Below are 27613 nucleotides of genomic sequence, written 5' to 3'. Positions count from 1 at the left end.
ATATACTGAATATGAGATGATGGTGAGATATTACTATGGAAATATTGTTTTCATTAGGACAGTGTTACTCACAGCAAGTGATGTAAACTATTTGTCAGTAATCCATAATCAGATAAGGAACTAGGACCAGAATATAAATCAAACTCATCACTAAGTACATTGCTTAATTTAGCTAATATTTTTTAAAGCAAGATTTCACAGGAAGAGAAGCAGTATGCAGTAGTCTACGGACCACTCCTTGAGAAGCCCTTCACTAGACTCTAGTTCTGCTTCCTGGACTCTCTGGAGTCCAACTGGTAAAATATTCATTGAACAAACACTAATATATAATGCCCACTCATATATAATTAATAATGTAATTAATGAGTCTCATAACAACGCTATGAGGTAAATATTATTGTTATTATTGCATTTTATGGATAAGGAAATTGAAGTACAGAGGAGTTAAGGAACTTGCCGAATTCACCCAACTATTAAGTGGCAGAGCTGGCGTTTGAACCCACGGAAATGGACAGAAAGTAATGCTCTTAAAACTATATTATGCTGCCTCGTTAGTATTTATCCATAAGTTTGTCTGACAAAAATAACAGTTTATTAAAAATGCTTAGTATAATACTTTCATACATCTTAAGAAGCTAATACTTGCTGAATAAATGGATAAAGCAGCTAGAAAAATCACAACTTTCAGAGAAAAGAAAGAGCTACGTAAGAAATATGGACATGAGTGTCTTCCTTGAGACAAAGTTTAAGGTCTTTAAGAAAGAAATAAAAGGGCAAATACTAAACATTTGCAGTTTAACAAAGACTTTCATATTTGGAAGACAAACCAACAAAGAAAAGAGAGGTTTTTAAAAAGAATTTTAAAATTTCAGGAAGGAAAAATGAAATATCTACAACAAAAGCTAGAAAGAAAAGCAACAGAACCTCTGGTTTTACTGACAAAGCTGTTATCTAATGACCTTTATAAGCAGAGTAAGAAATGCACCAACTAACTGTAAAGGATAAAAGAACAACTTAGACAGCAATTATAAATAACTTATTTCAGAAATATGGCAGGGAACACAATGCAAAAAGAGACCCCAGCTCCAGTGGGAAGCAAAAGAAAACAGAGATCTTTAAAAAAAACCTGCAAATTATCTTTTAAACTGTACTTGCACTATAAAATCTCTTTTTAGTTACCTAAAATGTAAGCACGAACCTGAACTGAGATACCTCAGTATGGTAATATTTCAAATGTAATCTGACAGACACACTCCTATAATCTAGGAATAGTGAGAGACCGGATAAGTAAACCATCACTATCTACTACTCATTGACATTATCTAATAACCCAATGGCAATGATGGAAATAGATTTTTTTCACAGTTCACTAACCATTTTGCATGTATGCTGACTGACTCACAAAATTTTAGGTTTCTCACCTCATTCAAGCATTTCTTAAGCTTCTGTAAACTCCTATACCATTTCATTGACCCACTTATCTAGTCTGACTTTGCATGTATAAAAAAGATGGAGCTAAAATCTGCCCCAAGTAATTTAATAAGAATTATGCAGACAATTATCAGCAAGACGCAAAGAAGAAGAAAAGGTTGGGTTTCAAGAGTTTATTAGCAATGACAATATGCTTAGAATTTAAGCTTTTCCAAATGTTAACAGTAACAATTAGAAAAAGAAGATACACAAGTACGTCATAACATACACAAAGCACTGCTAAACATGATAAAGAGTATATATCAAACCATATATACAAATAAACATAACTGAATTTAATGAAAAACATGCTGCAGAAAAAAATGCCTACAGAACAGAAAAACGGTTTGTAAAAATAAAAGTGGAAAATAATCCAAGAGTAATAATAATTAATATTTGAGTAATAATTATACTACAAAGTCTCTTACCAGTGTCTGAAATGTAAGCATGAAGTTGTACTGAATCATCAGAAGATACGTTTGAAAGGTCATCTAAAGACTTGGAAAAGAAAAGTAATCAAAAAAAATTTTAATTTTATAGGGAAAAAATGTTAAAGCATTCTATATCATATATGCCTTACTCATCTTTGCCCCACGTAAACTGTATATTATTTGTATTCCTCTCCCAACAATAATCCTCTCTATTTATACTAACAGGAGAGAAAAAATCCACGATTAAAAAACTATAAAACAAAGTATTTCAAAAATCAACTTAGTACATCGATTATTTCTTCCTTCATTGCTTATCCAGATACCAACATTTGTTACTTCTCAATTATACTCAATACATGGCAAGGAAAAAAATATGGATAAAAATAAGTAGACATGTTCTTAAGTTACCATTTCAATTTTTTTAAATGTTGAACTATACTAGAGCCAATTCTGTATTATTTAACATTTTTGTTAATTTAGAAATAATTTTAGATTCCGTATCTATAAAATGAGAATAATAGTACCTACACTTCATAGGGTTATGTAAAGACTAAATAAACATTCAGTAAGACTGCCTAACACCAAAAACGTTACCTATTATGATTACTTATTACATGAAGTGAATCCAGATTCAAGACAGATTTTAAATAATTTTCAAAAATAATTCCACAAACAAAAATTATTGCTGAGTGACCCAAAATGAATCTTTTTTCAACTATGGCCTTTGGGTTTAAATTTAAAACATTTTTGCCTCATATACAAACACCCACACATACCTAGAAGGGCACATATCACACATAATGACAGACTGTACAGAAAGAGTTAACTTGAGACAACTGTATTTCAAATAATAATAATAATACAATATTATATACGTGGAAGTACCAAGAGGCTAGATCTTAAATGTTCTCAATACAAAAAGATATGGTAATTATGTGATGTGATGGAGGCATTAGCTAAGCCCAAGGCGGTAACCATTTTGTAATATTAAACCAATATGTTGTACATCTTCAACCTATATAATGTTTTATGTCAATTATATCTCAATAAAGCTGGAAAAAATAAAATAAACAACAACAAAAAAAAGTTAATTGGAAATTGCTCTCCTTAGAAAGGAATGCTTGCAAGCCTGGCCCTTGGATGACATCTGGGAAATTAGCATTAGGGAAGGCTCCCACCATTCCTTAACCTCTGAGAGTGGTTCACTGTACCTAATAACTGTTTATGCTGAATACCTGCTTTCCTTCTGGGAGTCTGGAATTCTCATATGTACTAACCAGAGGTTTGCCTATGTGACCTGCCTCCAACGAAAACCCTGGTCACTTAGTCTCAGATGAGTTTTCCTGGTAACAACATTTCACATGTGTTGTCACATTCATTGCTGGAGGAATTAAGTTTGTCTAACGTGACTTTCAGGGGAGAGGATTCTTGGAAACTTGTACCTGGTTTCTTCTGGACTTCGTTGCATGCGCCTTTTCCCTTCGCGGATTTTGCTTTATAGCCTTTCTAATAAATCCTTTCCAGAAGAGTCAGACTATGCTAAGGCCTACGAGTCCTCTTAGTAATCACTGAACTTCGAAATGGTCTTGGGGACCTCTAACACACAAACATTATATGATTCAGACATATATTACACTCTAAAAACCACAGGATCTGAATGAACTTTTGGTCCTAACATGATAATACCAATATTACTAGAAGAGTCATTTAAATGACTTAAATGTAGCCATATATGACATAAAGCCATTTAAATTAAGGCAACTGCATTCTAAGAAGAAAGCCAAAAAGTTTACTACTTAGGACTGTTCATTAAGAGAAGCAAAATATGATAATAGCATATAGATAATCCACAGTATTTTCCTGGTCAAGTCAAGCAGACGAATCATTAAATTAAAATGAGTCTAGTCCAGGCTTCACCAGTGACACCCTAAGAGACTTTAGCCAAATCAACCAGTATTTCTTGTACCTCAGTTTTCCCAATGGTACAATGCTGTAATACTTGCTCTACAACTTTGCCAGTTTACAAAGCAAATTATAATGCTCTGAAAAGAAAGAGTGCACTTATTTTTAAGTGGTCACAGGTAATAAAACATCCTGATAGAAACACAACCTTTGTTTTAATATTACTTTTATGTGAAAGATAGAAGCCTCAGAGAAAAAAGAATATTCTACAAACTTTAGATTGTTATCTACTATGATCATCTTCCAATTAACAAGCTATCACAGAGAATATAAAACAACTATTTTTCAAGAAGTATTTTTGTTATTACTATTATAATTGTTAACCCTCCCTTGTAGTAACATTTCAACAGCTAAGCAGTACTTATTACTTTAAACATGTTAGCATCTTACACTATGCAACCCACAAACTGCTAGAAAACTTTGTACCTAAATGTCTTTTTGGCACACTTAAAATAAACAATTAATATTCTTTTCATTAAATATGATGAAAAAACCCAATGAAATATCTCTTAAACATTAGTCACAGGTATAATGCAAATGTAAATATCAAGTAGACGATAAAATTACAATTGGTGAAATAATATTAACTACATTCTGATTTAGAACTGTAAGTATTATTTAGTAAAAGAAAACTGTGATTTCAAAACAAGTAGACTAATTCTGTCCTGAAATAAAATACAGTTTGTAAAGTAATCCTTGGGTTAAGATCCTTGAACTACTTGGAAAAAAAGTTTTTTGTTTTTAAACATGATGCTAAGACAAAAAATGAAAGTTCACACTTACTGTGACAATCCACACAACTATGATGGCACTGCTAGAAACACTTACAATTTACCTGCCAATCTCAGTTGAAAAATTAGTAAATCACCATATTAAATATTTTCTTTCCTTACTATATTGGAAAAAAACTATTACGACCTATTTTACAATCTTAAAACTATTTTTAAAATGTAGCTATCCACTAAAATTTGTCTATATATTAAAAAAGAAAGAATCCAAAAGACTCCAGCTACTTAAAACCAAGTTAATAGATTTATGTGAATAACAAAGTACTGCAAGTCACTGACCTCAAGTGTGACCTTTGTCAACTGAGAGACTGTCTGGTTTCTATCTCTATGTGACAAAGGAATCGCTCTTATTTGAAAAAGCATTTATTCCAGATATGGAATAAAGAAAAAATAGTATTTGTTACTAGTGTTCAAACACTTGTGCAAGCACTACAAATATGAATATTTGAAATTCCAAATGTGATGAAGTTTCATCACATTTGGAATCTTTTTCATTATAAATGAACATTATTGCTAATACTTTCTTCATGCTCTACAAGTTATTCCTTCTCGTTATAAGGCTATGAGGCTATGGAATATAACAAACAAATGGTAATGATGCCAAATGATTTAGGAAAATATTTCAAATGTTACATAATATCTGACATAACACTATGGCTGACTGCTTCAGTGTTTAGGTTGTACTTTGTAGAGTAATAAAACACTCAGTAAGGTTATTTTTTGAAATATAGTTATGTAGAAGACAACATAAGATAATGGACCTGTAGACCATTTATTTAGCTATTCCAAAAAGTATAAAAGAAAAGTAATGTAAGTAGAATAAAAACAAACAATCTCCCTAACCCCCGACAAACTCTGGACTGAAACTTTCATAGAACATAATATTTCTTCCTAGTAGCATTTTACGAAATAAGTTATTCACAAGGATGGATATATAAAAGAACTGAAATGTTCCTCATTTCACACTTCACTGTGAACGTATAAAATGCCAATGACAGCTTACGTACTAAAAATATATCATTCTTAAATTTGTAATCATAAGATAAAGTTGCTTAATTTACTATAAGGCCTTAAGCTTAAAAAAAATTTTTTTACAACAACCAGAACTGGTTATAGCGTGCGCGTTAAGAAATACCTGGAAGTTTTCAGATATCCTAATTTGATATTTCTTTTCTACATATAAAAAGAAAAACCTAATTTCAATGTAAACATTTATATGTCACAAGTTTACTATCCAACATAGCACTAACCAAAGAGTCATTTCAAAATACTAAATATTGGGATTGAAAATAATGAAGTCACTTTTTTTTATCAAATATAAATGAATTATGCAGATGTGACCTAAGCCCATTTTTAAAAATGAAAATAAATTTCAGAGGCTCTTATACGTGAATTTAACATTTCTTTTAAAGCAAATAATTTCTTCTAATATTAAAGGATGACCTGAAAGCTTCTAATATATCATTTATTTATGGTAAGGCCCACCTTTTATAATATTTTCAGGTTACTTTAATAATTAAGTATCCATAATAATACTTACCAAATTTATGCTTCCAGTAGGAGAACCATTAAAAGACTCTGCGGAAGGGGAAATTCAACTTAGTATACAGTAAAAAACTTTTGAAGGAGTTATTTTATCTAAGGTTCAAACACCAAGAATGGAAGTCACCCAAGCAAAGACATAAGGAAACAGCAAGGAAATTGTGGTACACTACTCCCAAACACCTGCCCCCTTAAGCCTCATGGTTTTGCAAGCCACATATTTCAGAGAAAATATGTATGTACCTGAGTTATCCCCCACAAAACACACACCAAAAATAGGTGTTCATGTACAGGAGAGCAATTATTAAATATTTTATCCTTATTGTATCATATGGAGTTGATAAAATGTAAACATGAGGAAAACACTACAGAATGAAGTTCATTAGGAAATGTCACAAGTTTTTTGTTAGTTCTGTCTCACTGGATTAGGAAATAGTACAAATAAAATTTTTCTTTCATGTGACGAATAAATAGATTGGTTTGTATACATAATACCTATTATGTCCACTTACTCTCAGTAGATTTGGCTCAAAAACATCACAATCCTAGATTCTTAAATCAATATATAACTAATAGAACAAGATATGTAAAACTCTATATGCACTGCCATTTAATTAAAAAACAATTAAAAATTATTTTTAAAAAGTAATGTTAGAGAGCTAAGTCAATTATACATTATTAAAATTAATCTCTTTTCCTTAAGTGTTTTCTTCTATATCTGAGCACACAAAGTTACCAATTAAGATGTCCCTCTGTTAAAAACACAAATGAATATATGACGAAGCAGTATTCATATATAGTTTAAAGTTAACGTATGGCTTCCAGCAGTTAAGGGATTATTTATGAATCTGGATATCTACATGGGTCTTCAAAACCAATTCCTATCACCTTTAGAAAGAAACAATTGATGTTGCTTTCCAGCTTCAACAACTTTAAATACCCAAGAACATTTCTTGGTTCCTCAGACCCATGGTCACAAAAAGTAAACAGGAAATTCCAACTAGGATTACCCCTTGGTTAATAGCACGGTGATAATTAAAATGAGCAAACAGTTCTCTATCCTCCTTACTCAACTATATACCTCCTACTTCCTTCGGTGGTCTGCCCACCTCTTAAACCTTTCTGCCAAAGACAAATCAAGTTAAAAGAGCAATCAGAAGAAAAACAAGATATAATTTACTTTAGTGATCAACAAGAAGAAGATCCAGAAATAGAGTCTAAAATCAATCTAGGCCCACATTTAGTCAAGAATTTGATAACTGCCTATAAACATTAGAAAACAAAAGAATGATTTGATATGGTGAGAAAAAAAATGTGATTAAAATGAGAACAAAGCATTATTTAAATATTTTTTAAAAGATTGTGTGACCATGTTTTAATGAAGGAGAAATACCAACTTTAAAAATATTTTAAGGCTTAACTAACTAAAAAAAGCAATCACAAATAAAGAGAAAGAGAAGAAAAAAGGGGAGGAGAGAGAACACACGTAATTACAAAAGCCACTGAGCTACCTACCTACCTACTGAAGTTTGATTAAATAGGAATGAAATTTCTTTCCCAGAAGAAAAACTAACAAACAAAAAACCACTAAAGGATACTATCACACATGATAAGACTTGGGCCATTCATTTTAGGTTCAACTGTAGCCTGCATTCCTTTTTTTAAATCATCTATACAATTAAAAACTGGATGAGACAATTATTTCAAAATGTCAAAAAAAAGTGTCAAGAACCTTAATTTTAAAAGTCAAAAATGAATTTACAACAAAAAATATGGGGAAGGCCTATTTTTGATTAAACAATCTTACAAAATCATAAGCATTACTATTTGAAAAAGTCCTAGCAATTGCCTAAAACCTAAACACAGGCAAAAACAATAAACCTCATAACTATTTTTAATAATGCTTCATATTAATACCCATCATTCTACTTTTTTCAAATGGTTTCAAGAAAATGGGTTAGACAATTTCTTAGTTATAAGATGTATAAAAAGCTCACCAATGAGGACAAAGAATATAAAAAAGCAATGTCTTAGAAAGACAAAAGATATATTTATGTATATAATTCCTAATTAATGATTCCAATGTGAAGGATGACTCAGTGGCTGATACGTAAGAGAAGTACATTTACTTTAGATCAAAACAAGTTGCAGAAAAAAAGAATTTTAATGTACTTTATGCTTTAAAGTAAGTATGACGTTTTGGGAAGTTTCAGACGGCTTATAAAAAAAATTGGTTCATCAGTTGCATACAAGACAACTAACTAGACTGCCTAGAAAGATATGAATAAACGTTAAAGTCAATTTACAAGACTTTAGAAGAGTTCTTACACTATAGGAACAAAAACTACTGCCACAGAATATAATGCTACTATCATCATTTTAAACTATAGATTACTTAGAAGCTCATACAATTAGCCAATTATGATTCACCTTATCTTCTTTCATTCTGGGTCATATAGCAAATCCACAATACTAAGAAATCTCTAAAGTAGGGGAAATTAAAATAAATAAAAATATTTATATATTCCTTTCTGGAAACAGCACTGCTACTTGCAAATTTCATAGCAGCTCTGTAAAAGATTTTTCAACAGAGACAGTAAATACAGATATACTGTATAATAAACTTGAGGTACGCTGAATTTTACTACTCAGCTCCCACAGAAGTACTCTTTTTTTTTTTTTTTAAGATTTTATTTATTTATTTGATAGATAGAGACAGCCAGCGAGAGAGGGAACACAAGCAGGGGGAGTGGGAGAGGAAGAAGCAGGCTCATAGCGGAGGAGCCTGATGTGGGGCCCGATCCCATAACGCCGGGATCACGCCCCAAGCCGAAGGCAGATGCCTAACCGCTGTGCCACCCAGGCGCCCCCCACAGAAGTACTCTTATAAAAAAAACAAACTTCCTTAATTATGCAATCAAATCCAGTTAAAGGAATATTATTACAGGTCTACAATAAAACAAACCGGAAAGAGTATTAATTTAAAAACTCAAGATATTAGACCAACAACCAATACAAAAGTTATTAAAACTCAAATGCTAATACCTGTAACTGGATCTCTTAGATTATTTAAAAAGTAAAATCTTACTAATATAGACCAGGGAAGAGGGAGGGGAGAGAGAGAAGAGGGAAGGGTAGAAATCTGCTATAACAGAGAATTTTTTTAAAGCAGTGCTTACTACTTAATACATGTATCTCCAACCCCAAGTAGTCCTGCCCATTAAACCTATTCATAAAGTAAATGATTAAAATTACTCTCTTAAAATAATTAGTCAAATCTTTCCCATTTCCTTTTTATTTACATTGCTTATTTGAACATCCTGGGAAGCTTATCACACCTTATATATTTAATTAGTTTTGTAAGTACTTCTGAATTGGATCACCAATAAAATGGTCATTGGGCTTCACAATATGGAGACTTATGCTCTAAGGGCTGCCTCTCACACTATTTTTTAAATAACTGCTTATATACTACTAATAAAAACTGGTATTTGTTTTAGTTTATAAATCATTCTTATATACATAATTTCCTTTAAATCTGACAATGATGTGATAATGACAAGGTAAGATATTACTATGACAAAATTATTATTCCAGATTTACAACTGAGAAAAATGAGACTTATATTGTTTGGCCAACATCCCTAGGTACTAAGTAGTAAAACAGGAGTAAAATCTAAATATTCTGATTCTCAAAGTCTGCTTTCTTCATTATATCATACTGATAATATCCTCATTTGAAAAAAACTGAAAGATTGGAATAAAAGACTCATGTAGTTTCTTCCACCTTATACTGTGCAAGATTTGGAAAACTGTATTATTAAAGAGAAAAAAAATTGTTCTTTTTAAAGCAATGCTTTATACAGTTTATGGTACACTCTCAGGATCATGACTTGTTATCTCATTTAATCTTCTCAATAATCCCACTGTTAGTCATGAATATCTTTAGTTACTAGCAAAATGGAAACTACCATAAAAAATATTTGGGTGACAAAACTCAAGAAAACATTTTTCTTTAAGAATTCGAGGCTTTTAGACTTATGTTCTAATCTGTTTCTAAATTTTCAACATTTTAATTTAGTGCAGTAACTAAACTTGTCATTTATAGAGTTATAAATATTTTACAATTTATATTGGGCTTCAAGGCATTTTTTATCTTGCTTGAAACATCATCTTTTAGTGAACAGTATATATATGGGAATACACTTATGTATACACACACACACACACACAAGTGCACACGTGCCACCTTACCTCCATCACCATCATCTGATCCTCTGAAACTAGGATCTTTTAACATATCCAGCTCAGCTAACATGCGCACGTAAAGTGCATTCTGTCTGAAGGAAGGATAAAATCTTTCATCTCGTAGCATCAATTCATAAACCTTATTGAAATAAATCAGATATTCCACCATTAATACAGATAATGCAGTAAACCTACATCACAACTAATGATTTCTCAACTAATTTCACAACTAATGGTCCCTCCAGTACCTAAGTGCGTTGAAAATGGTCCCAGTGCAACACAAGTCACATGACAGGTTATGTAAAATGTTTTAGGAAGTAGTGTTCTCTAAGTAACAAGTCCACATAAAGACTCCAGGAACACAGTAAAATAAATTTATGTCAGGTCATTTATACATCATCAACTCATCAAATTCTAAGACTATACAACTAGTCATTTGGTTAGATTTAAATTACAACCCAGCATTTAAATAACAACCCAACATCCTCCCTTGTCATTTAACAAAAAACTAGCCTACCTTTTTTGTAAATGAGAAATGTTGGTTAACTCATCTTTTTAGTTACCACTATACTTTTATGTTTCAATAACCTTTTAAAAAATTAATTACATGCATACAGAAACATACATTATTTTCATAAGAAACATATAATGATAAATGTTACATCTAATACCTTCCTTTGAATGTCATCGAAGATTTCAGGGGTTGGATCTTCATGATTCAAAGTATCTGCTAATTTTGCCACCAAATAATCATCAACAGTAACTCTTGGAGATGCCTAACAGAAAAATAATAGTAGTAATGACCCTTTTGAGTTTCTAACAAGTTAATTCTTCATAGTAGAAGAACTACATAATGGAACCATATTATTGAAAGTAACTGGTAAAAAATCCTTGATTTGTAAACAACACCTTGACGTTTAAGAAGGCTGAAATAAGAACCAAACCTTCTAGTCATCATGTACTATAAAGTACACTGGGAGACAAACCTGGACTTAAATCTTGACATATGCTGAGTTAGTTACCTCTCAATAGGCTTCATTTCCTCAGTCTGCAAAATGGAGACAATACCACCTATGGTTCTTATGTAACCATATTAATATTTCACCACATTAAGACAGATTTATCTGGGGCACCTGGGTATCTCAGTAGGTTAAATGTCTGCCTTCGGCTCAGGTCATGATCCCACAATCCTGGGATTGAGACCTGCATCCAGCTCCTCACTCAGCAGGGAGTAGCCTGTCCCTCTCTCTCTGCCCGTCCCCCTGCTCACACTCGCTCTCCCTCTCTCTCCCTCAAATAAGTAAAATCTTTTTTTTTTTTAAGATCTTATTTATTTGATGGAGAGAGAAACAGCCAGAGAGAAAGGGAACACAAGCAGGGGGAGTGGGAGAGGAAGAAGGAGGCTCCCAACAGAGAAGCCTGATGTGGGGCTCGATCCCAGAACGCCGGGATCACACCCTGAGCCAAAGGCAGAGGCTTAACGACTGCGCCACCCAGGCACCCCTAAATAAGTAAAATCTTAAAAAAAATAAAAATAAAAAAAATAAAAAGAGATTTACCTAAGGCATACAAGCATAGTGTCTGGCACATAGGAAACATTGTCATGAGGAGTTAGTGCTGAACATCCAGTAGTTCTGGATGTGTATTTAATATAACTGCCAAAAGAAGAAGCCAATTGTTACGTATTTAACACTAGAAACAATCTTTTTAAATAGCCTTTAAGAGAGGACACTTCTCTTAAATCTGGCTTTATAATGCTGCAGCAAAGTTCCAGTGTGATATGGGAGGGCAAAAAATATAAAAAGTTGATTTTTCCAACAACTTCCATTTTAAAGTGTATAATATGACAGTAAGCCACAGAAATATAAAATCTGATGTTCAATGTGAAAAATGTCTTTATTGAAAGAAAAAATGCTGACAAGCTAGAAAAACGGTCATCTTTGGCATGCCAACTTTTCAATTTTTAGCTCTGAAAGCTCTGAAGAATGAGTGGTAAGGATGGTAACTTCTAAAGAAACTTGCACAAGAACATATTGTCTAAATAATTTCTCTATTCTACCCAACAGAATATCCAAGGGAAAGATTGGATAAATACAGAAAAGGAGAAAAGGTTTAAAGAGTAAGTAAACAGCAGGGTATAAATGTGTAGGAAAAGGCCTATACAATGTCTATTACTCCCTGGTTCACTCTATATTCTACTTAGAAAACCTAAGTAGATTGTGAGGTGGTTGGGGTTTTTTGCAGGAGGAAGGGGAAAGTGCTTATTGGTTGTTTGTGTAGAGGAGGATGTGGTGTGGTGGTGGTGGTGGTGTGTTTTCCCCTGAAACAAAAAAAGAACTAAACAACTTCAAGTATGTGACAAAAATTAGAGAGGGACTGATTTTAGCTAGTTTTGTCCTGTCAGTTGCCCTCTAAGCTCATGGAACTCAGTTTCTAGGAAAAAGATGCAAATTTGAAAATCATAACATTTTACATTTACTTAGTTTGCTTTTTCCTATAATCTCAAATACACAGAACTAGATTAGGACTCATCCTTGGTATAATGTGATCAACACTTTTAAAGAGTTATCATGGGACACAACCAACCAGATCTCCCCATTAAAAAAAGTAATAAGAAAAAAAAATTATGTACATTTTTTACTACTTTAACATAAAAACACAAAAATGTATTTATCCAAAATTATCTATTAGTCTGTATTCTGTAATTTTTCCACACAAATGTGGTTATTTAAACAAAATAAGAGGAGCAATTAGTAATTAATAAGACTAATTAAACAAATAATGTTTGAGAAAAACATAACTATTTAGGTTTTGTCCTCCAATACACAATTTAACTTTTTAAGCTCTTTATTAGATATTTAAATATTGTAGGCTACATTACTGTGTATTGTTAAAATGCATAAATATAAGACTTTTTAAAAAGCTATATACCAACAATAAGACTAAACAGGTATTATCTATATTTAATTAGGAAAATTACTTTCTTTTTATTCCATGATCCCACAGGATATTTATACTTTTTTGTGTTTCCTTTTTTAACAATATTTCTCTGATCTGCCGGCAGACTTTAGGACATCACTTTTTTGTTGTTGTTTTAAACCAAGTGGTATAAATGAATACAATCAGATATAAAATTCACTTTGACTTTCAGCTCTGTTCTTAAGCCTACATTAGTAAAACCGTTAAGGCACAGAGTAATGACATTTTACTTAACTAAAAACTGCATCTATGAATTTACCATACAGACTATTTGTGTCTAAAATGCCCATTTTAAACACTTCAAAACATAACGGATGTCACTAAAAGTTATACCTCTCTTTCTCAAGGAAAATGGTTTTATTTTTTTTATTTTTATTTTTTAAAGATTTTATTTATTTATTTGACAGAGATAGAGACAGCCAGCAAGAGAGGGAACACAGCAGGGGGAGTGGGAGAGGAAGAAGCAGGTTCCCAGCAGAGGAGCCTGATGCGGGGCACGATCCCATAACGCTGGGATCACGCCCTTAGCCGAAGGCAGACGCTTAACCTCTGTGCCACCCAGGCGCCCCAAGGAAAATGGTTTTAAAAGACAGGTCATTTAAACTTATAGTTTTAGTAAAGAAACTAAGAAAATCCTGTTAAGCTAGCTGTCCCCTTCTTGTGAAATCTGAGTTCTCAACAGTCTCATTAAAAAAAAAAATTGGTCATTTTTTTGACTAATTGAGGTTTTTTTTATAGCCTACACATATACAACTCAGGTCAATCTATCCTTTTCAAGGTTCCCTTTAGCCTCTTCAAAGATCATTTAATAGTTCTGGAGAAAAGCAAATAAATTTCTGTTTACCGTAATTCTTTTCCATATTTATTTTTAATGTATTTTCAAATTAGGGGACACTATTCTCAACACATTCTTTGAAAATATGACTTAACTGCATGTCAATATTTTAGCATCTTTTCTACGGCTGGCAACAGTGATAGCCATGTTGAAGCAAATGTCTAAAGAAGTTATTTTCTGACATTTTTATAATGTAAAAAATCTTAACTGTTTCTGAATGTTTTCAAGAAACTAAAAATTGACCAAAAAACTTCATTAAGAAAACCTCAGTATCACAGGTAAGCAATTGATATACTGTTTTAGCAGTGTTGTATAGAAGGAATATATATTTAGCAGGTAAGATATTTTTGTTTTCTTTGGTATGTAGTTTGTGGACTGAAAGGAATTTGTTAAAATTTACATTTGCACTGTCTGCTAAATATGCAAATATATGAGCAAAGTTTGTTTTATGTTTTCTGCAATTTATTAAAATCTTAGAAATTAAGAAGATATCTAAAACTCCCATTTTTTTCAAATCAAAGTACCTAATAGCAATGGAAAATACACTCTTCTTGCCACAATCTGATGTAACATGATATACTACAAAAAGCATGATTGCTGGTAAGATCTGCCAGAGTAAGTTCTAAATTTCAAAGGGCCACAAATTCCTTTCAGTCCATAAACTTCTTACCAAAGGTGCCCAAAAGTAATTCTACTTTTAAAAAGCAAGCAAGCAGGATGCCTGGGTGGCTCAGTCGGTTAAATGTCTGCCTCCGGCTCAGGTTATGATCCCAGGGTCCTGGGATGGAGTCCAGTGTCAGGCTCTTTGCTCAGCGGGGAACCTGCTTCTCCCTCTGCCTGCCATTCCCCCTGCTTGTGCTCACATACCCTCGCTTGCTCTGACAAATAAATAAATAAAATCTTAAAAAAAAAAAAAAAAAGGCACAGGCTAATGTGTGTTCATTTGTGCAGTATGCCCAGGCTAATTCACTTAATAGCCACTACTTTTAACTGACCATTGAGGTCTTTTTGGGAAATGAAAAAACTTTTTATTGCCTTAAAATTATTTGCCAAATTCAGTTTCCATATTTTTTTTATACTCCCTTGTCAACCAAGACCAATCCCAAAATATTTTTTGCACATCATGCAGTCAGTATGCTTTATTTTGGTTATTTACTCTTCCTAATCCAGGTGGTAAGGCTCCTTCTATTTGTCATTAAAATGACCTAGTCCTTTAGTCTCCTTTTCTGGGTCATGCTGATGTTCTCATTTTCATTATCTGAACTTTTAGAAAACATGGTTACAATATTCATAATGTTAACAATTAAGAAGTCCCATCACAATACAAAGCATAGGACAGGAAAAGTAAAAGATGGACTATTAACATTCATGGTGACAATGCACTTAAGCCATACATGGAGTGCTACACGATGGAGAATTCATTACTGTAAAGAGTAAGTAATGTCTGCCAACATTAGAAGCTAAGGGAAAAAGACAGCAATGACTACCAAAAGTGGGAAATCCATGCCATAGTCATCTGACACTAAAATGCTGCTTTCAGCTCTGAATTCTGGAATCACATATGGGTTTTGCATTTTTTCTCAATCTTCTCCATCCACTGCTAAAATGTGGGACTTAGACTGTGTCCTGGAGAAGAGTTTCCCAAGACTCGGGATGTCTTCCAAAGTTTTAAAAAAAGATTAACTTCAAAAGAATAACAATTAAACTCATAGTTGATTTCTCACTGAAAATAATGAGAGCCAGAAAACAATGAAATACTATCTTTAAAATGTTGAAACTGATTTAACTATTATTTTTTTTTTTTATTTTTCCAGTATTAGCTGTATTCCATACTACTGGACTACATACAATAGAGCTGACTCTATGACCTACTTTAAAAATTAACATAGAAAGACTAGATACATATACTAAAGCTGTGCTTTTAAACAGCAGAAACTCTTGAATGTATGCAGGGAGAAATATGAACAGCAATATTCAGAGCAAAAGTGTAACCAAGAAAGGGAAATAAACCAAACTGCTTATAAATATTATCGAAGGTAAATAAACTCTTGGACTTCAGTGAAAATGAACTACACTTACATAAATTAACATGTATAAAATCCAATATAATAATAGGGGAATAAAAGGAAGGTATATATTATCATTCCATTTATATAAAGTTTAAAAACAAAGCTAAGCAAAATATTGCATTAGAACATACATGTATAGTAAAATGGTACGGGAAAGCAAGTGAATAATTACAGGAAACTGGCTTCATCAGGAAGCAAGGCAACAGGCAAACAAAAGAGGTGAAGACAGGTGAAGAATATACTAAGGATCTTCAGAAGCACAGTACATGTTCTATTTCTTCAGCTAGATGGGCTATACAAATGTGTCTGTTATACTACTATTCTTTAAATTATGCACTCTTTTCAAAGTATGATATTATTTCATTTGGCAAAAACATAAGCAAATGGACTAATGAGCAGTTTTCAAATAAAATTCATACTTAAAATTCAAATACAATTTTTGTGCTAGTACGTATAAATTAAAAGGTATTACAGCATAGCCATTACAAATACTGGAGTGTGAGGAATCTTGAAGATTTTTGTGTCCATATTCATGACAGATAACGGTCTGTAGTCTCCTGAATGATATATCTGTCTAGCTTTGGTATCAGAATGACAGTTTGGCAATCTGTGTCTTTCAAGGCATTTGCCCATATCATCTAAGTTGTCTAATTTGTTGTGATAAAGTTGTTCATAATATTTGCTTACAGTCTTTTTGATTTCCATAGGGTTGGTGATGATGCCTCCTCTTTCATTCATGATTTTGGTATCTGTGACTTTTTTTTCTTGGCCAAGCTGACTAAAGGTTTGTCAGTTTTATTTTTCTTTTAAAGAATCAACTTTTGGTTTTATTGATTTTTATTACTGTTTTTCTGTTTTCCATTTCACAGATTCCTGTTCTGATCTTTACTGCTTCCTTCCTTCAGTTTACCTCGAATTTATTTTGCTATTCTTTTTTCTAGTTTAAGGTAAAAATGTAAATTGTCGTTTTGAAATCTTTCTTCTTTCTGAGTAGGCATTTAAAGTGACATATTTATCTCTAAGCACTGCTGTAATTTCATCCCATAAATTTTGATACACTGTATTCTCATTTTCATTCAATTCAAAATACATTCTAATTTCCTTCTGATTTCTTTTTGACCCAGAGACTATTTAGAAATGTTAATTTTTAAATATTTATAATTTCTCAAAATTCCTTGTTAATTACTAATTAATTATTAATTAATTCTACTATGATAAAAGTACATACTTTTGTATGATCTCAATACTTTTAAATTCAGAGTTGTTTTATGGCCTAGCAAAGGGTCTATTTATCCTAGACAATGTTCCATGTAAGCTTAAAAATAATGTGTATTCTGCTGTTGTTAGGGGAAGTATTCTATAGATGTGCAAGGTCTAATTGGTTTATAGTGTTCTTCAATTCTTGTGTATCTTTGCTCATTTTTTATCTAATTGTCCTATCAGTGATTGAGTGGGTATTGAAGATTTCAATACCCACTTATTGTTGAATTGTCTATTTCTCTCTTCAATTCCGTCAGGTTTTGTCCTATGTATGTGGAGGTTTTGCTGTTGTGTTTGTAACTGTTTTAACAGTTATATATCAAGTACTAACTGACCCTTTTATCATTATAAAATGCTCTTTTCTCTAGTAACAATTTTTAAAATCTATTGTCTAATATTAGTATAGCTACTCCAGCTCTGTTTTGGTTACTGTATGCATGGTTTATCTTTTTTCATTCTTTTACTTTCAATCTTTTGTGTCCTTGAATCTAGAGTGTGTGTAACCTTGAATCTTGACTTTGTCACTAGTATTTGCATGACCTTGGCAAAGTTAATTCAATTTTCTAAACATGACTTTCCTTACCTATAAAATAAGGATAATAATATACAAAAAGACTGTTATCAAGATTAAATGAGACAATGCTTGCAAGTAGCTGTGCCTAGTATGAGTAATGAATATTCATGAGTATTAAAAAATTATTACTAATGATACTACCAAAGAAGATAAGAAAACAGTAATCAAAATAAAGTCTCACCTTTTCTGATAAATACTGTTCATATATTCCAACAGCAGCTGCTCTTAAAAGACCTTTGGTTTGGTTGGTTTGATGTTTTCCATCTTTCTGACGACTTAGTAAGACTTCCAGTTGCTGCTGGGCTGTAACTCGATAGCCTTCCACTGTCATCCAAAAGAAGAGATGTGCTTGACCTCCAGTTTGCTGCATGTAATCTACCAAACAAAATCCGTTAACAACATAGATATTAATGTCACACATTTTTGGGTGCACGAAGCCATATGATAAATTAAAAGGATTAAAGTTTCAAATACTTAAAAAACTGCATTTTCAAACAGTTAAGCAAACACTTGAGATAAAGAATACTTACATCACAAATTGGTTAGGTTAAAAAGACCATAGTTATGTAAAAAACACAAATGGATGCGCATCCATTTATCTTGATAAAATTTCTAGGAGATAAAATTGCTACAGAAGGCTTCATCAGAAATAAACTACTTTAGTAACATTCGGCTTCTGTTCTTATTAAGATCATTAACTGTAACATTAATATTCCTACAAATATTAAAAGTAAGGATTGAAATCTTCAACAAGCCACGTATTTATCTTTTTGGTCATGAAAATGAAGAATCAGGGAGGTTTACTGAAAATGTCCTACAGATAAAAAGCAATTTTGATGTTTAGTTGACTCCTGAATAATACAGAGGTAAGGTTAGGGCACTGACGCACCTTGAAGTCAAAAATCCACGTATTAACTCCTGACTCCCCAAAACCATAACTACGAATAGTCTACTGTTGACTGGAAGCCTTAGCAATTATATAAACAGTTAATTAACACATATATCATTTTGTATGTACTATATTCTTAAAGTAAGCCAGAGAAGAAAATGTTATTAAGAGAATCATAAGGAAAATGTTTGTATTACTATACTGTATTTATTGTATTGAATCCATATATAAATAAGTGAATCTCACAGCTCAAATTCATGTTGTTCAAGGGTCAACTATATTAAAATTAGTAAATTTTTATATATATTAAAATGATATAAAAACAAAGTCATCCTATTCATGCACAAAATGATACAAATAATTTATAAACAGTGTGTGTTGCTGATAAAGTACTCTTTCTTGAATAATTTAAATTCATAAATCTGCTAGAATTTAAAGCAATTTAACAAATGCTAATTTAAGTTATAATAAGCATTTCTTTCTTTCTAAACAAAATATATCTCTACCTCTATGATTTGAAAAAAAAGGGAATACTTCAGAGAATGGGGAGTGGAGGAAAGACATATTTGGCATGCTTAATATCAGATATTTAAAATTTAATAATATTTACAATTATTAAAAATTTCAAGGACTACATTAATTTCATAAAATGGATTTACCCACCCATAAAAAATTGTAGTGCAACGTTATCTACAAGAATGCTGTCCAGGGGGACTGTGCAAAGTTTCCCAAAGTTTGCTGCCAGTTTCACAGTATTTATTTCCTACAGAGAAAAGTAAATGTAGATTAATATTTCATCTATTCACTCATTAGGTTAAAGATTTTTCCATAGATATAAAAATATTAAACTAAAATGGAATAAAAATAATTTTTTTCCTTCTCGTTTATGTGGGTTCCCGAAACAGCCCCAGCCTAGAGAATTTCCTAGTTATTTTAAGAGCTGCTTAGTAAGTATGCATTTAAAGTATGATAAGCATTCACTTCTTTCATTAGAAAATAATTCTGAATTACTAGAATTTCAAGTATTCTCTATCTCTACATATTCCAAATGAAAATGAACATTTTAGGAGCTAAAGGGGATGTTTGGAATGCTTACAATGTCCAAGAATAAATAAATCCCAACATTTTCAAGTACAGGCTGAAGTGTATCCACTGAGAAATCAGAAAATATCCCGAAAGAGTAATTTTTCTTCTTACAAAGTAAAAACTCTACCATCTTTTATAGAAAATGTGTTTCTTCTCTGACTACCTAAACAGTAAATTATATTTAGTTTTCAAAATAATATAGCAAGGTAACTACCTACACACGAAAAAAGTTAAAAATAAAAAAACAAAACAAAACATGGGTTCAAAATTTAGAGAGTCTAGGGATGCCTGGGTGGCTCAGTTGGTTAAGTGTCTGCCTTCAGCTCAAGTCATAATCGCAGGTTCCTGGGATGGAGTCCCTCATGGGGCTTCTTGATCAGCAGGGAGCCTGCTCCTCTCTCTGCCTGCTGCTCCCCGTTTGTGCTGACAAATAAATAAATAAAATCTTCAAAAAAAAATTTAGAGAATCTACATGTCAAGCACTGTGCTATGTATATTATACACATTATTTATTCTCCACAAAAAATCCTACTGGATAAATATCACCCATCTCACTTAACAGATAAGAAAGCTGAAATCAGAAAGGCTGCTTATGATCACAGAGCTGCCAAGGATGACTCAGTGTTTTCAAAGCCTGCAGCCTCTTCCATAAAACCTGTATGTTTCTTGTCACCAGTTTCTCTGTATTCCTAAATGCGTATCTCACAACCCTCTATTTAAAAAAGAAAGATCAGCGGCACCTGGGTGGCTCAGTAGGTTACGTGTCTGCCCTTCAGCTCAGGTAATGATCCCAGGGTCGTGGGACTGAATCCAGTGTTGGGCTCCTTGCTCAGCGTTGAGCCTGCTTCTTCCTCTCCCTCTGCTCCTCCCACCCTCGCTCGTGTTCTCTCTCCCTCTCCCTCTGCTCTCTCTCAAATAAATTAATAAAATCTTAAAAACAAAAAAAAAAAGCAAAGAAAGATCAGAAGGTTCTTCTGAAAGTTAGATAGGATGCCTTAATTAGGGACAGATTCTAAATTAGATGTAGGTAGTACATAAAGGAGAAGGAAAAGAACTTGAGAAAAGGGGAAAACTTCCTCTCTAATTAGTATAATAGATAACTGACTTAAAACGTCTGGCATAAAGTGCCAGCACATGTTTTCTCTAAGTCCTCTTTCTTCAAACTTACCTCTTTCTCTTTCCCAGAAACAGGTCCACAGATATGAGATGTAGAAGAGTATTCACTATAACTTTATTTGTAATAAAAAAGAAAAAGGGCCTTCTAAGTTTCAAGATGTGTAGTACGGTTAAAAAAACTTCACCTCTGTGGAGATTTTTTCTTTCCAAGAAAAAACACTGTATGACTTGAGCTACTAAAAAGGTAAAGTTTGATACTCAAAAAAGAATTGACAGGCTTCAAAACAAGATATCTAAATTTTAAAGGGATATGCTATCAAAAGGTGTCTGAACATTGGGGTGCCTGGATGGCTCAGTCAGTTGAGCGTCCAACTCTTAATTTTGGCTCAAGTCATTTTCTCAGGGTCCTGGGAGCAAGCCTTGTATTGGGCTTGATGCTTAGTGAGGAGTCTGCTCAACGATTCTTTCTCGCTCTCTGCAACGCCCCCCCACCCCCCGCCCTGCTCCCACACATGCTCTCTCACTCTCTCTCAAAATAAATAAATAATTTTTTTTAAAAGGTGTCTGGACAAATACATTTTAAATAATGATGCTGAAGGATCACTAACTCTGAGGTCTAGACAAGGTAAACTAATGAAAGAAATACTAAGCCTAAATAAAACCGTATCATTCTTCTATACTGAATGTGCGTGGGTATATAATTATAAAATACAGTTAACTGAAACAAAGACATACATATATGTACGCTCAAATACATGACCAATGTGGACCTCAAGTAACATGAGTTATAATTAATTCAGCAACTAAACTCAAGATTTATAAAAATAAGTCTTCTATTCCTTAAGGAATTTAAATACATTGTAAAATTACAAGCCCAAAGAGTCACAATAAATTTCCAAAATAGAAAACCAGGAAAAAAAAAAAAAAAGACTACACTAAAAACTAAGGTAGTAAAAAAAGCTTTTTTCTGTTTTCAAGGCCCAAATCTCTGCTCTTCTTTGGGGTAAAACCCCTCCAAACAGCTATCTATAATGACTGTTTCTAATTCATCTCTTCCCATTTTCTCCTGGACCCGCTCCAATCAGGGTTTCTCTCCGCTACTCCAAAATGCTATTATCAGATCACCAATATTCCCCTGGTGGCAAATCTAATGGTCAATTCTAAGTCTTCACCTCACTCAACTTATTAGCAGCCTCTGACATACCTGCTCTCTCACTTCTTTAAAAACTTTCTATAGCTGGCTTCTGTAATACCACACTCCCAGGTTTTCCTTCAATTTCACCAGCCAATTACTCTGTTTCTTTAGATAGATCTTCCACTTTGTCTTAAACTCTAGTAACTATACTGCCTCTGGACTAAGTCCTTGGTTATCTTCTTACTTACGTTCACTCTCTTAGGTAACTTCATCCAGTCTCTTTACTTCAAATAAACATCTAATAATCTTGAGGACCCTCAAAGTTTAGATCCATCATCAACCTTCCCTTTGAACTACAGAGTTTACCAACTAGCAGGTCTGTCAAACAAGGATCTCAAACTAAAACATCCAAAATTTGATTCTCTCTTCCAAACCTCCACCTTTCTGTATTATCCATTTTAGTAAATAGCAACACGATTCATGCAGTTGCTCAGGCCAAAAATTCTAGGAATCCTCCTTGAGTCCTTTTGTTTCTTTCTCACTCCATATTTAATCATTTAGCAAATCTGTTAGTACTATATCCAGTCTCTAATTACTTCTCACAACCTCTGCAGACATCTCTTACTGGACTAAAGCAATACTCTCCTAAATGATCTTTCAGGGGCGCCTGGGTGGCGCAGTTGTTAGGCGTCTGCCTTCAGCTCAGGGCGTGATCCCAGCGTTCTGGGATCGAGCCCCACATCAGGCTTCTCCACTGGGAGCCTGCTTCTTCCTCTCCCACTCCCCCTGCTTGTGTTCCCTCTCTCGCTGGCTGTCTCTCTCTCTCTGTCAAATAAATAAATAAAATCTTAAAAAAAAAAAAAATGCTCTTTCAGTCTCCATTCTTGTCCCCCCCCCAACTCCACCACAATCTAAACATCACAAAGAGCCCAAGTAATTATTTTAACTCATAAGTCAGATTATGTCACTTGCCAGCACAAATCTCCAATGGATTCCCCATCACATTAGAATTTTTTAAAAATCTTATCATGGTAGATAAAACCTTATTTGATCTAACCCTCAAGGTTCCTCTCCAATTTCATTCCTACTATAATCCCTTCTCATTCATTCCATACCAGCCATGCTGACATACTCTACCTCACCAAACATCTTCCTATCTCAGAGCCTTTGCATATGCTTTCACCTCCCCTAAAAGATTCTTAAAAAAAAAAAAAAAAAAATTCTCAGGACTCTCTCAATATTTTATTAGATTTCTCTAACCTCAAATGTCACCAAATCACTCAGCATCTATCTAAAACATTCCTAGACATTCTCTATCCCTCTACTTTGCTTTACTTGTTATTTTTTATATTTACTTTTTTTTTAACACTTTAACATTATATACTAATTTATTTATTGGTTTATTTTTTGACTCTGCAACTAAAATAGAAGTTCTATGACGAGAAAGCTTTTGTCTATTAGGTCCATCTAAAATGGTGCCTAATGTATAAAACTATATAAATGCTGAATTTTGAATAAAAAATGAAATGATGAATAAATCAATAAATAAAATCTTTAATTACTGTAGCATTTTTCAGGAAGTGTTTTAATCTCTTTAGCTTTAACAAATACCTTTAATACTATAACAGATAAGAGAAATTTTTTCTACAAGTCCTTTTGTGGAGGGTTGCACTGGTTAATATCCCACTTCTTGTCATTTGCTAGATATTTAAGTGAATATAAAATATTTATAACTAAACATTAATTTGAAAGTACTTTACTTACTTTGCCTGACTGCAATCGCTGTATTCTTGAGTCACATACTTTCTTTACAAATAATAAGCTATTTATTTGATTCTTGATAGTGTTGATATCTAAATACAAGCAAATTGATTATAAGTTACCAGTAATGTTATTTATGAAATACTTAAAACATGTATGTACTATAATTTAACATAATAACCAACAAACAGAGCAAACACTTAATAAAGGAAGTAATCTGAACTTTTATAGTGAAATTATTTAATTAAAATTAACCATCTCTATTATTTTTACTTTAGTGATAACTACAATATTAATAGCCTCACATTCAGAAAATTACAACGCTCTTATTTCTAGCACATGTTAATATAATAAAAAAGATTTAGATTTAGATAAGGTGAAAATAACTAATAGCATAAAATGACATTTAGGTAAATTAAAGTTTTGTTTAAAGATGTAGTAATGATTAAAGAAGTACAACATTTCCAAACTTAAATAAATTACTTACCATCACCAACTGTATCTAGAGAGCGAAGATACTGTAATTCTTCTGCTGCCTTATCTCTGACTGCTTCTAGCTCTCCAATATTGTCACTCAATTTAATAATGTTCATAAAGGCCTCATAGTTGCAATTAGAATCACGGATCTGCAAACAAAGTTTAAAAAACAGGTGGGAGAGGGACTCATTTGGTAAGGAAAAAAAGAATCTTCAATGCCTACCACGTGCTAGGTAGGCACAATCTTATAGCAAGTGTTTATGCCAGTGTTTTTAAGAAAACAAAATGAAAATCTCTGTACTCATGGTCCCAAAGAAAGGGAGAGGAGTAGAAGACAAGATTAGTGGCAATGGAAGGCCAATCTGGTAGGATACAGTACATGTGGTAGCTTTCACTCTGAGTGTAATGAAAAGGTACTGGAGCGTTTTAAACAGAAGAGTGGCATTCTCTGACCTAAACTGAACAGAATCAATGTGATGACATACATAACTCTGTTATTTTGATTTTTTTCCCTAGCCATGTGCTGTTTAAGAACAGGAATGGGAGTTGACAGTTGAGCTGAATTCAACCACAGTGTGGTTTCACCAAACAAATAACAAAGGGAGAGACAAAAAGTACTCGAGGATATTTTAAAGCGACTAACCACTGCGACTGCCAATAAAACAGTAAGGGAAGCTATGAAAAGGCAGCAGCCTTGGGATAGTGTCCATTCTCTATAAGGAGTCGAAGAACTGGGGACTGTAGAAGTCCAAAACTAGGGAAAAACTAGCCAATAAGCACATGAAAAGTTGCTCAATATCATTAGTCATCAAGCATATTCAAGTTAACCACAACAAAACAGCAATGCCAAATGTTCATCAGAATGTGGAGAGATGAGAACTTGGGAAATGGTCCTAGGGAAGTGCAAAATTAGAACACAACTTTAAAAGACCACTCGACAATTTTTCGCTTTATGTAAATTTTACTTCAATGATTAAAAAAAAGGTAGGTTATTAAAGACATGATTTTTCTAAGAATAAATAAAGAATAAATAAACAGCTGTCCATTTATCTGCTCTAGTTGAAGACAACAATAGGTGGTAATCTATTTCACAGTAAGAGATAAGACTTATCCTTAATTTGTATTTAAAAAAAAATACACACTTAGAAATGAATAATGCAAATCCATCCATACCATTTTTAGAAATGACTTAAAATTTAAAACTACTGTTGGGTAACACTAACATTTTATAGAGAGAAGATATGTTACTACTAGGCTACGCTAAATTTTTTCATTCAAATAGAAATGAACTATATGGTTAGATACCATTAATAAAACTGAACCAAGAATAAGAACTGAGCTCATTTTAATATTTATAATACCTATGCATACAAAGTTTTCCACATGAATAATGTCAAAAGACTGTAAACCAGACAACAAAGTAGGCTAAAGATCCTTCATTGATAAACTTTGCTCTTTTAAATATATTTTCTGATATTGTACTGCAAAATGAAATAGGGATCAATTCCTGGTCATTAAATAGCAAAAAGACCCAAGCATCATACATAATAGTAGTATTAATCCAACCCTGGGGAGAACAAGTAAAGATTTGGTGGTTTGAATTCCTTTTAGAGCATGTGTTAAATTCCATCCCCCAAATGACTGCACCATATGATTAATTATATAGTTAATACAAGTTCAGCAAAAGAAAAACTGAAAGCTAAAGAAAAATATATAGGAAAAAAAGAATTCCTAATCCCAGGAGTGAGAGATAACCATAACATTCTGGTGAACAAGCATCCTTTTCAATATCCCAAGTAAGATTATACAGTATTGTATCCTGATTAAGATTAGTATAAAACATCCATTTTATTGTGTTATAAAAAAATTTCTTAATACCATTTACCCTTATTCCATTACTGAAATGTTTTTAAATTTTACCTGTTTTCCTATTTCTTAAAAAGTTACTTTTTTATTATATAACCAATACTCCCTATAAAGTGAAATACATAAACAAAAAATTAAAACATTCATAATCCTACCTTTCTATTTAGATTTCAAACAGTACATATACTATTAGAATTATACAGTTATTAATAAAAGTTACTTATGCATTTATTTTTAAAAAGCATTATCTACACACACATCACCTTTAGTTATACTTTTCACATAAAAAATGTAAACATCTTTTCATATTCAAGACACACTACCATCATTCTTTTTAATGGTTTCACGTATTTTGTGTATCAATATGCCATAATTTATTAAACTAATCCTCCATGTAGAACACTTAAATTGCTTTCAATTTTTCAGATTTAAAAGCAATGTTGCCATTAATGTCCTTAAACATAGATTGTTCCAAACGTACTTATTATCACTTCAGAATAAATTTCATGAGTAGAACTCCTAACCAAAGGATATACATTTTTAAAAATTTTAATTAGGCAGATATGTATGGTTTTAAAGCTTTGATAGAAACCAACAGGGCACTAAAAAAATTGACAGAGGAAAAGAAGAATCAAGTTGTGTGACCTCCTTTAAGGCTCTAGGAATACAAAGCTAACAAAACAATTTCTGCCTGCAGGTAACCTACGATCTGGTGGGAGAGACAAAAACTGCTGCAGCAACAACAATAAAACAATGTCAAGTTTGATAATGGCTACTAGAAACAAAGAACAATAAAGTAATTCTTTCCTAAGAAAGCTAGACTGAGTTAACAGAAGACAACTGTGGAGAAGAAATTCCATTTCCAGAAAATGAATCAAAGATCTAGAATCTATGTATCAAAGAATCCCCCCTCAGTAGCCCACTTACAACTCTTCCTTGACTATGAGCTTACTGAGGAAAAGCATATAAAACCACACACAAAAATAATTAGACCTAGTAAACTTAGTAATCACTAACCCTTTGATATGTCTGACGGATGAGAAAACAATCACTTAGAGAAAACCAGCTACTTACACACACACACACACACTAAGCAACTTACAGAAACAAATCTAGAACACACATC

The 27613-nt window shown here is 32.6% G+C and overlaps 1 protein-coding gene across 4 annotated transcripts in view; it reads right to left on the bottom strand.

Annotated features, from left to right (window-relative positions):
• SNX13 (sorting nexin 13) overlaps positions 1-27613 on the bottom strand; it is a 127567-nt gene that overhangs the window by 26383 nt on the left and 73571 nt on the right. For all 4 annotated transcript variants that reach the window (XM_040644219.1, XM_040644221.1, XM_040644220.1 and 1 more), the window contains 8 exons: positions 24632-24770; positions 24148-24236; positions 19710-19809; positions 18339-18532; positions 11112-11216; positions 10447-10579; positions 6192-6229; positions 1899-1968 (listed from right to left, as the gene is read on the bottom strand). In XM_040644219.1, the coding sequence (XP_040500153.1) occupies positions 1899-1968; positions 6192-6229; positions 10447-10579; positions 11112-11216; positions 18339-18532; positions 19710-19809; positions 24148-24236; positions 24632-24770 (868 nt within the window). The remainder of the gene's footprint in view (positions 1-1898; positions 1969-6191; positions 6230-10446; positions 10580-11111; positions 11217-18338; positions 18533-19709; positions 19810-24147; positions 24237-24631; positions 24771-27613) is intronic.

Source organism: Ursus maritimus, unplaced genomic scaffold (assembly GCF_017311325.1).
Source record: "Ursus maritimus isolate PB19 unplaced genomic scaffold, ASM1731132v1 scaffold_3, whole genome shotgun sequence".
NCBI classification, from domain to species: Eukaryota; Metazoa; Chordata; class Mammalia; order Carnivora; family Ursidae; genus Ursus; species Ursus maritimus.
The sequence above is the reverse complement of the archived record's forward strand: the minus strand, read 5'-3'. Positions and strand labels throughout refer to the sequence as shown.